This window comes from Hordeum vulgare, chromosome 6H, assembly GCF_904849725.1.
Source record: "Hordeum vulgare subsp. vulgare chromosome 6H, MorexV3_pseudomolecules_assembly, whole genome shotgun sequence".
Classification (NCBI taxonomy): Eukaryota; Viridiplantae; Streptophyta; class Magnoliopsida; order Poales; family Poaceae; genus Hordeum; species Hordeum vulgare.
The window spans coordinates 536,901,581-536,914,640 of NC_058523.1; the positions used below are offsets into that span (position 1 = coordinate 536,901,581).

Consider the following 13,060-nt stretch of genomic DNA (forward strand, 5'->3'; position numbering starts at 1 on the left):
CCTAAGTGCATATCTAGACAACTTATTTTATTATTTAGCCTAATTGATTAAAATAAGTTAAAGATTGTTAGTCACCTATTCACACTCTCCTCTCTCTAGTCGACCCTATCGATCCTTTCATTTCGAGCGAGGAGGAACAACATCAAGACCCGCAGGGAGATGCCGGGCCCGTAGCCATTCCACTCACTTCTCGTTAGTGGATAGTTGTAGGGATGGCCTACTTGACCTGAGCGAGTCTTTTTTGTTTTTTTTTAAAACCTTTTTCCTTCTTTTTCTTCTCCGAGTTTTTATTCTTTTAGTTTTTCTTCTCTGATTTTTTTCATTCTTTTTGCATTTATTTCTTCGTTTTTTTATCTTTTATCTTTTAAATTATTTTGTTTTTTTTTGTTTTAATTGTTTGGGTTATCTTTGTTTCTTTCATTTTCATTCTACATTTTCTGTATATGTCAACAATATTTTTCTAATACAAATTAAACATTTATCCAATACAAATTTAACATTTTTTTTAATATATGGCAATGTTAACGCTCAATTAACATTCCGTGAATACATGATCAACATATTCGTGCCGAAGCCTATATAAGCAAGTTGTGCATGAGCAGCGTGTACTGTCGTTTTGGTATAAAGAGCGAAAGCACCTGTTCAAAAGGATTGATCAACACATTTAACATTTTCCAAAGGATTGATCAACATTTTCCAAACACCTGTTCAAAAAAAATTAAATGCTTCATTAACATTTTCATATATATGATAAAAAATCATCACTTTTTAATGCATGGTCAACATTTTTTATATACACATTTAACATTTTTCAAATGCTTCATTAATATTTTCCAAATACTTATTCTCTTTTTTTAAACGCTTGATTAACATCTGTATATACATGATCAAAAAAATTAAAGTACTTGTTTAACATTTTCCATATACTTGTTTAACATCTTAAATTGTATTTTGTAAAGTCTTTTTGGTAATACATACATTTTAAATTAGGAAAAAGTACAGGAAAAAAATTAAAAAAATCAGAAAACGTAAAAACTCCAGGAAAAAGAAGCTGTGGCCTCCCGCGTTTGTGGGCCGGGCCAACTCGCTCGCCCCTTCAGCGAGTCGGAAGCCAGACTCGCTGAAGGCGAGATATAGGGCGCCCCCCAGCTCGCAGCATTTGCCGGGCCTCTCATTGTGGGTCGCACATATTTCGGCCACCCAAAACCACTCCCCCGTGCTCCGGCTTCACAATCTTTTTGTCCCCTCCCATCCCGTACCCGTAGGAATCAGCCGTCAGCGTGCGGCCGACGCAGACCTCTCCTCTTCTCCCCCACCAAGCCCATCCACCCCACCCCCACCCCCACCCCCTCCTCACTCCCAACCCACCTACCACGCGCACAGAGCGACGCGAGATCAAGATGGCGACGGAGCTGACGGCGGCGCAGCTGCGGGCGTACGACGGCACCGACGCGTCCAAGCCGATCTACGTCGCCATCCGCGGCAAGGTCTTCGACGTCTCGGCCGGCCGCGGCTTCTACGGGCCCGGCGGCGACTACGCGCTCTTCGCGGGCCGCGAGGCCGCCCGCGCGCTCGCCAAGATGTCCAAGGACGCCGCCGACGTCTCCGGCGACCTCTCCGGCCTCTCCGACAAGGAGCTCGGCGTGCTCGCCGACTGGGAGTCCAAGTTCCAGGCCAAGTACCCCGTCGTCGCCCGCCTCGCCGCCTGAACCCAAGTCCACTCGGCCGCCGCCACCCCTCCCCCGTCCCCGACTAGTATCGTATCCTCCCGTGACCAGCGGCTCCACCGTGTGTATGTGTACCCTGTTACCCCCCGCGTATAACTGTCCAATAATAATCCGAGGGCGCGTTTGTTGGCGGCGACGATTGATCCTTATGATTTTGCATTTTGTTTCAGCTTTGATTGGTTGTTCTTAGTCTTGATGATTCAAGTGGAGTATGGCTCCGTATGGAGCAATGCCCTGAATGCCCAGCCTTGCTTATAAATTCACCGGTGCCGATTTACAGAGGCTCCGAATTTGATGGTTTAGCAACTCCTGTCTGTTTTACATGTTTGTAATGCTTTGGATTTAGGATAGTCCAGTGGTGGATGAACATGAACTTCCATTCAGGGTATAGCTTACTGTTTCTGAAGGGGTGAAACAAGTCTTAGCGCGGCCTTGTGCTTGTGTTTCATTCTGTTTTCAGTAGTGTGTAAGAGCAGTAGGGCTGATATCCTTGTCACTGTTGATTTCTCGATGTCATTTGTAGTATCCTGTGCCAATCTCCCTTTCTACATGAACTGTGCTTCCGACGGAAGACGGGAAGGATTTCCTCTCTGTCTACAAAAACGGGGGCAAATGAATATAGATCGTAGAAGATGCTACATCATACTACTTCCTAATCTTTTCTACTTATAAAGATTAAAGTTGGTGATAAGTCCACATATGAGACCAACAAGCTTTACGGATAAACAAATAAAGTCTTACTCATATGTAAGAATAACATAAATAAATAAAAGTACTACTTTCATACGAGACCTGCAATTTTTTTTGCAGAAACACGGATCCAACTCAAAATAATGCTATACCACAGCAGGAGAGAGCGAACAAATTGAAATTCGAAAGCAAAGATAAACCTTGTCATCCTTCATGTTACGTTAAACCTAGTGCACTAAACTTACTACACGTCACGTAGTTTTTGCATGTGCTAAATAATCGCCAGAATCATGTTGCGTTCGTGTTGCAGCTGAATAGTTATAGGGGCTTTTACCCACGTGAGGATAACAGATGATGGGCAACTAGTTTGTTAGCACAAAATAAAGAGTAAATTATCAAAAACCACCACAATTGCGTCGCTTGATGTAAAAAAACATCGTTTTCATAAAAGTTTGCCGAAACCATCGTTTTTCAATAATACCGTAGCCGAAAGCACCAAATGGTCACTTGACCTTGTTTTGACAGGAAATCTGATGGGACGGGCCCATTCATCAGGCCACGTGGCCGAGGGCAGACGGCGCGCTCGTAACGGTCGTCAAACGCTTGACCTGGTTCGACCGGACCAGATCGTGCTCGCGCACCAGTTCCCCCTTCCTCTCTCCACTTGACCTAGTTCCTCCCTCCCGCTCTCCATGACAACACGCAGTGATGACGGCGGCGGCGAAGGAGAGAAGGATCACTGGAGGCCAGTGGGACGACTCGGTACAGAAGACCGGCAGCGGCACTGAAATTCCTGCCGCATCTAGCCAGACGTTTGCCAATGAATTCTTTAATGAACAAGGCCATTCATTGTCCACCCAGTCCACAACACCACAATTGTTACCATCCTGCAACCAATTTTTTTAGCTAATTCAATACAAAAAATACAACATTAAATTATATTACCTATAACTAAATCATTTATACATATTTCAATACAATCAAATATAGCAATCATTATCTATATCTAAATCAATTACTTCGAATTCAATACAACCAAACAAAGCATGTCTCGGTATATAAAGTTAATATCTAAATCAATACTTATATCTAAATCTTATTTCTTACTAACCTTCTAGGTGCAGCCATAAAATATACGGCCATTGTTCAACCAATCGAAGACAACAAGCCTCTTAGGAGCATTCCCATGCTTGCAAAGGTACTTTCCAGTCAGATCAAGGCCTCACCAATCCATGTCCTCTATTGTTATTGCTAGGCGCTAGGCAGAGCAACAGGGAGAAAATCAAAACAAATGCCAAAGTTGAAAACCCTAACCCTAGCCACGAGAAGAGGTAATGATACTCACATATGGTTCGTGAACGACTTCGTGTGGCAGCGGTGACACGGGATCCGAGCTCGTCTCACCATCATTCCACGACACCATGGCTGCGGCGACCGCCGACGGGGAAGAAGAACTAGGTCGCGGGGGCGTCGGGGAGAGAGGAAGGGGGAACTGAGGCGTGAGCACGACCTGGTCCGGTCGAACCAGGTCAAGCGCGCGGCGTTTGACGGCCTTTACGAGCGCGTCGTCTTCCCTCGGCCACGTGGCCCGATGAATGGGCCCACCCCGTCAGATTTCCTGTCAAAACAAGGTCAAGCGACTATTTAGTACTTTCGTCTACTGTATTACTGAAAAACAAGGTGGTTTCGGCAAACTTTTATAAAACCGATGGTTTTTTGCACCAAGCGACGCAATTGTAGTGGTTTTCGACAATTTACTCCAAAATAAAAGGAGAAAACCAAAAATGACGCTAGGTTGAATGCGTCGCAAAACTCAGTCTACTGTGTGTTCTTGTGTATCATCCTCCACCTCGAGTTCTTCCATCTATGACGAGTGAGTGATATAGAAATTGCTCTAACACTTCCCGGTCCACGACCTAATGTCCATTCTCCTCCTATGTTTCAAATCTGAAATGTTTTTTTTCTATGCCTCTATGGTCTCTTAAGATTCTCCAAGGTTTGCCATTGAACTTTTCTCGTGTTTTTTCTGTTTAATTATGGCACCAACATCTTTTGATGATTTTCTACGACAGTGACTTACAACTTGTCTTTCTTACAGTTCTATAGTAGCGCGGCGAGCATTGTGCTAGTTATACATTATTTCAGCACCATCTTTCCTATGAATATCTAGAAACAATATAGAAGACTAGCAAACAGGGGAGCTTAGAGTGTATCTGTTTCAGTTTCCTTTGCGGTGAAATGGGAAGATAGGTACTTTGTTACTGTTGATTGCTGGCAATGTTCATTCAAGGAAAAAAAGAAACTAGAGATGTTATCAACGTCAAAGCAAAGATATATATGCTGCCCGTAGTTGCAATATATTCCACTCTTGCAGTATCTGGAAGCCCGCAAAGTTAGGTTTAAATGCGAAATGTATATGTTGTTCCTAATATACCTATTAAAGTTAGATTCACACCTCACATTCTTTGTTCGGCAATTTTTACACCGCTACTGGCCAAATAAGTGAAAGGAAGCATCTTGTTTGGCCATACATGATACATTCTACCTTCTTTGCGCAACTTTGAGTCAACTTGTGTTGGGGAACGTCGCATCGGAAACAAAAAAAATCATATGCGCACGAAGTCCTATCATGGTGATGTCCATCTACGAGAGGGGATTTCTGATCTATGTACCCTTGTAGATCGCACAGCAGAAGCGTTAAGAAACGCGGTTGATGTAGTGGAACGTCCTCACGTCCCTCGATCCGCCCCGCGAACCGTCCCACGAACCGTCCCGCGATCCGTCCCACGATCTAGTGCCGAACGGACGGCACCTCCGCGTTCAGCACACGTACAGCTCGACGGTGATCTCGGCCTTCTTGATCCAGCAAGAGAGACGGAGAGGTAGATGAGTTCTCCGGCAGCGTGACGGCGCTCCGGAGGTTGGTGGTGATCTAATCTCAGCAGGGCTCCGCCTGAGCTCCGTAGAAACGCGATCTAGAGGTAAAACCGTGGAGGTATGTGGTCGGGCTGCCTTGAAAAAGTTGTCTCAAATCAGCCCTAATTGCTCCATATATATAGGAGGAGGGAGGGGAGGCTTGCCTTGAGGCTCAAGGAGCCCCAAGGGCTGCGCCACCAAGGGGAGGAGGAGTCCTCCTCCAATCCTAGTCCAACTAGGATTGGAAGGTGGAGTCCTTCTCTCTTTTCCCACCTTTCCTTTTTTTCTTTCTCTTCTTTTGGTTTTTCTTTCTCTTGCGCAAGACAGCCTTGGGCTGACCCCACCTACTTGGTGCGCCACCCCCAAGGTCCTTGGGCCCTCCCGGGTGGGTGGTCCCCTCTCCCGGTGAAGATCCGGAACCCATTCGTCATTCCCGGTACATTACCGGTAATGCCCGAAAACCTTCCGGTAACCAAATGAAGTCATCCTATATATCAATCTTCGTTTCTGGACCATTCCGAAAACCCTCGTGACGTCTGTGATCTCATCCGGAACTCCGAACAACATTCGGTAACCAACCATATAACTCAAATACGCATAAAACAACGTCGAACCTTAAGTGTGCAGACCTTGCGGGTTCGAGAACTATGTAGACATGACCCGAGTGACTCATCGGTCAATATCCAATAGCGGGACCTGGATGCCCATATTGGATCCTACATATTCTACGAAGATCTTATCGTTTGAACCTCAGTGCCAAGGATTCATATAATCCCGTATGTCATTCCCTTTGTCCTTCGGTATGTTACTTGCCCGAGATTCGATCGTCAGTATCTGCATACCTATTTCAATCTCGTTTACCGGCAAGTCTCTTTACTCGTTCCGTAATACAAGATCCCGCAACTTACACTAAGTCACATTGCTTACAAGGCTTGTGTGTGATGTTGTATTACCGAGTGGGCCCCGAGATAATTCTCCGTCACATGGAGTGAAAAATCCCAGTCTTGATCCATACTAACTCAACGAACACCTTCGGAGATACGTGTAGAGCATCTTTATAGTCACCCAGTTACGTTGCGACGTTTGATACACACAAAGCATTCCTCCGGTGTCAGTGAGTTATATGATCTCATGGTCATAGGAATAAATACTTGACACGCAGAAAACAGTAGCAACAAAATGACACGATCAACATGCTACGTCTATTAGTTTGGGTCTAGTCCATCACATGATTCTCCTAATGATGTGATCCCGTTATCAAGTGACAACACTTGCCTATGCCCAGGAAACCTTGACCATCTTTGATCAACGAGCTAGTCAACTAGAGGCTTACTAGGGACAGTGTTTTGTCTATGTATCCACACAAGTACTGTGTTTCCAATCAATACAATTATAGCATGGATAATAAACGATTATCATGAACTAAGAAATATAATAATAACTAATTTATTATTGCCTCAAGGGCATATTTCCAACAGTCTCAAGCGGCAGTGCCACAAGTAAGTGGTACTATCATCATTACCTCGTATCTTTTGGCACTAATATCATGAACATGTGTAACACTACGATCGAGATTCAATAAACCATTGAAGGTGATTATTCAAGCAAATAGAGTAAGCATTATTCTCTTTAAATGAATAATCGTATTGCAATAAACACGATACAATCATGTTCATGCTTAACGCAAGCACCAAATAACATTTATTTAGGTTTAACACCAATCCCGATGGTAGAGGGAGCGTGCGACGTTTGATCATATCAACCTTGGAAAAACTTCCAACACGTATCGTCACCTCGCCTTTAGCTAGTCTCCGTTTATACCGTAGCTTTCATTTCGTGTTACTAATCACTTAGCAACCGAACCATTATCCAATACCCTCGTGCTACTAGGAGTACTAGTAAAGTACACATCAACATCATGTATATCAAATATACTTCTTTCGACTTTTGCCAGCCTTCTTATCTACCAAGTATCTAGAGTTGCTCCGCCTTAGTGACCGTTCCCCTCATAACAGAAGCACTTAGTCCCGGGCTTGGGTTTAATCTGGGGTCTCTTCATTAGTGCAGCAACTTCTTTGCCGTTTCATGAAGTATCCCTTCTAGCCCTTGCCTTTATCAAAACTTAGTGGTTTTACTAACCATCAACTATTGATGCTCCTTCTTGATTTCTACTTTCGCAGTGTCAAACATCGCGAATCACTCAAGGATCATTGTATCTATCCTTGATATGTTATAGTTCATCACGAAGCTCTCAGAGCTTGGTGGCAGTTGTTGGAAATATGCCCTAGAGGCAATAATAAATTAGTTATTATTATATTTCTTAGTTCATGATAATCGTTTATTATCCATGCTATAATTGTATTGATTGGAAACACAGTACTTGTGTGGATACATAGACAAAACACTGTCCCTAGTAAGCCTCTAGTTGACTAGCTCGTTGATCAAAGATGGTCAAGGTTTCCTGGGCATAGGCAAGTGTTGTCACTTGATAACGGGATCACATCATTAGGAGAATCATGTGATGGACTAGACCCAAACTAATAGACGTAGCATGTTGATCGTGTCATTTTGTTGCTACTGTTTTCTGCGTGTCAAGTATTTATTCCTATGACCATGAGATCATATAACTCACTGACACCGGAGGAATGCTTTGTGTGTATCAAACGTCGCAACGTAACTGGGTGACTATAAAGATGCTCTACAGGTATCTCCGAAGGTGTTAGTTGAGTTAGTATGGATCAAGACTGGGATTTGTCACTCCGTGTGACGGAGAGGTATCTCGGGGCCCACTCGGTAATACAACATCACACACAAGCCTTGCAAGCAATGTAACTTAGTGTAAGTTGCGGGATCTTGTATTACGGAACGAGTAAAGAGACTTGCCGGTAAACGAGATTGAAATAGGTATGCGGATACTGACGATCGAATCTCGGGCAACTAACATACCGAAGGACAAAGGGAATGACATACGGGATTATACGAATCCTTGGCACTGAGGTTCAAACGATAAGATCTTCGTAGAATATGTAGGATCCAATATGGGCATCCAGGTCCCGCTATTGGATATTGACCGAGGAGTCTCTCGGGTCATGTCTACATAGTTCTCGAACCCGCAGGGTCTGCACACTTAAGGTTCGACGTTGTTTTATGCGTATTTGAGTTATATGGTTGGTTACCGAATGTTGTTCGGAGTCCCGGATGAGATCACGGACGTCACGAGGGTTCCCGGAATGGTCCGGAAACGAAGATTGATATATAGGATGACCTCATTTGATTACCGGAAGGTTTTCGGAGTTACCGGGAATGACGAATGGGTTCCGGGAGTTCACCGGGGGGGCAACTCACCCCGGGGAAGCCCATAGGCCTTGGGGGAGACACACCAGCCCTTAGTGGGCTGGTGGGACAGCCCACAAGTGCCCTATGCGCCAAGGAGAAGAAAATCAAGAGAGAAAGAAAAAAAAAGGAGGAGGTGGGAAGGAAGGGGGACTCCCTCCCGCCAAACCTAGTCCAACTCGGTTTGGGGGGGGGGAGTCCTCCCCCTTGGCTTGGCCGACCCCCTTGAGGGTCCTTGGACCCCAAGGCAAGGCCCCCTCCCTCCCACCTATATATACGGAGGTTTTAGGGCTGATTTGAGACTACTTTTCCACGGCAGCCCGACCACATACCTCCACGGTTTTTCCTCTAGATCGCGTTTCTACGGAGCTCGGGCGGAGCCCTGCTGAGACAAGGTCATCACCAACCTCCGGAGCGCCGTCACGCTGCCGGAGAACTCTTCTACCTCTCCGTCTCTCTTGCTGGATCAAGAAGGCCGAGATCATCGTCGAGCTGTACGTGTGCTGAACGCGGAGGTGCCGTCCGTTCGGTACTAGATCGTGGGAATGATCGCGGGATTGTTCGCGGGGCGGATCGAGGGACGTGAGGACGTTCCACTACATCAACCGCGTTCTCTAACGCTTCTGCTGTATGGTCTACAAGGGTACGTAGATCACTCATCCCCTCTCGTAGATGGACATCACCATGATAGGTCTTCGTGCGCGTAGGAAAATTTTTGTTTCCCATGCGACGTTCCCCATCAGTGGCATCATGAGCTAGGTTCATGCGTAGATGTCTTCTCGAGTAGAACACAAAAGTTTTTGTGGGCGGTGATGTGCGTTTTGCTGCCCTCCTTAGTCTTTTCTTGATTCCGCGGTATTGTTGGATTGAAGCGGCTTGGACCGACATTACTCGTACGCTTACGAGAGACTGGTTTCATCGTTACGAGTAACCCCCTTTGCTCAAAGATGACTGGCAAGTGACGGTTTCTCCAACTTTAGTTGAATCGAATTTGACCAAGGAGGTCCTTGGATGAGGTTAAATAGCAACTCATATATCTCCGTTGTGGTGTTTACGTAAGTAAGATGCGATCCTACTAGATGCCCTTGGTCACCACGTAAAACATGCAACAACAAAATTAGAGGACGTCTAACTTGTTTTTGCAGGGTATGCTTGTGATGTGATATGGCCAACGATGTGATGTGATATATTGGATGTATGAGATGATCATGTTGTAATAGAAATATCGACTTGCACGTCGATGGTACGGCAACCGGCAGGAGCCATAGGGTTGTCTTTATACTAACGTTTGTGCTTGCAGATGCGTTTACTATTTTGCTAGGATGTAGCTTTAGTAGTAATAGCATAAGTAGCACGACAACCCCGATGGCAACACGTTGATGGATGATCATGGTGTGGCGCCGGTGACAAGAAGATCGTGCCGGTGCTTTGGTGATGAAGATCAAGAAGCACGTGATGATGGCCATATCATGTCACTTATGAATTGCATGTGATGTTAATCCTTTTATGCACCTTATTTTGCTTAGAACGACGGTAGCATTATGAGGTGATCTCTCACTAAAATTTCAAGACGAAATTGTGTTCTCCCCGACTGTGCACCGTTGCGACAGTTCGTCGTTTCGAGACACCACGTGATGATCGGGTGTGATAGACTCAACGTTCACATACAACGGGTGCAAAACAGTTGCGCACGCGGAACACTCGGGTTAAGCTTGACGAGCCTAGCATGTGCAGACATGGCCTCGGAACACATGAGACCGAAAGGTCGAGCATGAATTGTATAGTTGATATGATTAGCATAGAGATGCTTACCACTGAAACTATTCTCGACTCACGTGATGATCGGACTTGAGATAGTGGATTTGGATCATGTACCACTCAAATGACTAGAAAGATGTATTTTTGAGTGGGAGTTCTTAAGTAATATGATTAATTGAACTAATTGTCATGAACATAGTCTAATGGTCTTTGCGAATTACGATGTAGCTTGCGCTATAGCTCTACTGTTTTTTATATGTTCCTAGAGAAAATTTAGTTGAAAATTGATAGTAGCAAACTTTGCAGACTGAGTCTGTAAAACCGAGGATTGTCCTCGTTGCTACGCAGAAGGCTTATGTCCTTAATGCACCACTAGGTGTGCTGCACCTCGAGCGTCGTCTGTGGATGCTATGAACATCCGACATACATGTTTCTGATGACTACACGATAGTTCAGTGCAAAATACTTAATGGCTTAGAAGCAAGGCGCCGAAAACGTTGTAAAACGTCACGGAACATAAGTGATGTTCTAAAGAGATGAAATTGTGATTTCATGCTTGTGCCCTTGTTAAGAGGTACGAGACCTCCAACAAGATTCTTTGTCCACAAAGGAAAGGAGAAAATCGTTGAGCGTGTGCTCAGATTGTCTGATTACGACAATCACTTGAATCAAGTGGGAGTTAATCTTCCAGATGAGATAGTGATAGTTCTCCAAAGTCACTGCCACCAAGCTGTGAGAGCTTCGTGATGAACTATAACATATCAAGGATACATACAATGATCCTTGAGCGATTCGCGATGTTTGACACTGCGAAAGTAGAAATCAAGAAGGAGCATCAATAGTTGATGGTTTGTAAAACCACTAAGTTTCAAGAAAGGCAAGGGCTAGAAGGGATACTTCGTGAAACGGCAAAACAGTTGATGCACTAATGAAGAGACCCAAGATTAAACCCAAACCCGAGACTAAGTGCTTCTGTAATGAGGGGAACAATCACTGAGGCGGAGCAACTCAAGATACTTGGTAGATAAGAAGGCTGGCAAAAGTCGAAAGAAGTGTATTTGATATACATGATGTTGATGTGTACTTTACTAGTACTCCTAGTAGCACGAGGGTATTGGATACTGGTTCGGTTGCTAAGTGATTAGTGACGCGAAATGAAAGCTACGGCATAAACGGAGACTAGCTAAAGGGGAGGTGACGATACGTGTTGAAAGTGTTTCCAAGGTTGATATGATCAAACGCCGCACGCTCCCTCTACCATCGGGATTGGTGTTAAACCTAAATAATTGTTATTTGGTGCTTGCGTTAAGCATGAACATGATTGGATCGTGTTTATTGCAATACGATTATTCATTTAAAGAGAATAATGGTTACTCTATTTTCTTGAATATTCACCTTCAATGGTTTATTGAATCTCGATCGTAGTGTTACACATGTTTATGATATTGGTGCCAAAAGATACGAGTTAATGGTGATAGTACCACTTACTTGTGGCACTGCCGCTTGAGTCATGTTAGTATAAATTGCATGAAGAGGCTCCATGCTGATGGATCTTTGTACTCACCTGATTTCGAATTACTAGTGACATGCAAATCATACCACATGAGCAAGGCCTTGTTTTCATTGAGATGAAATAAGATAGTAACTTGTTGGAAGTGATACATTTTGATGTATGCAGTCCAATGGGTGCTGAGGCACGCAGTGAATATCATTATGTTCTTACTTCACTGACGATTTGAGTAGATACAAGAGTATTTACTTAATGAATCACAAGTCTGAAATGTTGAAAAGTTCAATTCCGTTTCAGAGTGAAGTTCGTCGTAACAAGAGGATAAACTGTCTACGATATGATCATGGAAATGAATATCTGAGTTACGAGTTTTGGTACACAGTTAAGACAATGTGGAAATTGTTTCGCAGTTCATGCCACCTGGAACATCATAGTGTGATGATGTGTCTGAACGTCATAGCCACGCACTATTTGGTATGGTGCATACTATGATGTCTCTTATCGAATTACCACTATCGTTTATGGGTTATGCATTAGAGACAACCGCACTCACTTTAAATAGGGCACCGCGTATTTCCGTTGAGATGACACAGTATAGACTGAGGTTTAGAGAAATCTAAACTGTCGTTTCTTGAAAGTTTGGGGTTTCGACACTTATGTGAAAAAGTTTCAGTCTGATAAGCTCGAACCCAAAGCGGATAAATGCATCTTCATAGGATATCCAAAATAGTTGGGTACATCTCCTATCTCAGATCCGAAAGCAAAGTGTTTGTTTCTAGAAACGGATCCTTTCTCGAGGAAAGGTTTCTCTCGAAAGAATTGAATGGGAGGGTAGTAGAACTTGATGAGGTTATTGAACCATCACTTCAACCGGTGTGTAGCAGGGCGCAGGAAGTTGTTCATGTGGCGCCTACACCAATTGAAGTGGAAGCTGATGATGATGATCATTGAGCTTCGAATCAAGTTACTACAAACCTCGTAGGTCGACAAGGTCGCGTACTGCTGTAGAGTAGTACGGTAACCCTGTCTTGGAGGTCATGTTGTTGAGCAACAGTGAACCTACGAGTTATGGAGAAAGCGATGGTGGGCCCAGATTCCGACAAATGGCTGGAAGCCATGAAATCCG

The 13,060-nt window shown here is 44.3% G+C and overlaps 1 protein-coding gene across 1 annotated transcript; it reads left to right on the forward strand.

Annotated features, from left to right (window-relative positions):
* Positions 1-1,296: 1,296 nt before the first annotated feature.
* Positions 1,297-2,029, forward strand: LOC123403950 (probable steroid-binding protein 3). The gene has a single exon (XM_045097853.1). The coding sequence runs from the start codon at positions 1,401-1,403 to the stop codon at positions 1,707-1,709; it is 309 nt and encodes a 102-aa protein (XP_044953788.1). The 5' UTR covers positions 1,297-1,400; the 3' UTR covers positions 1,710-2,029.
* The last annotated feature ends 11,031 nt before the right edge of the window (positions 2,030-13,060 follow it).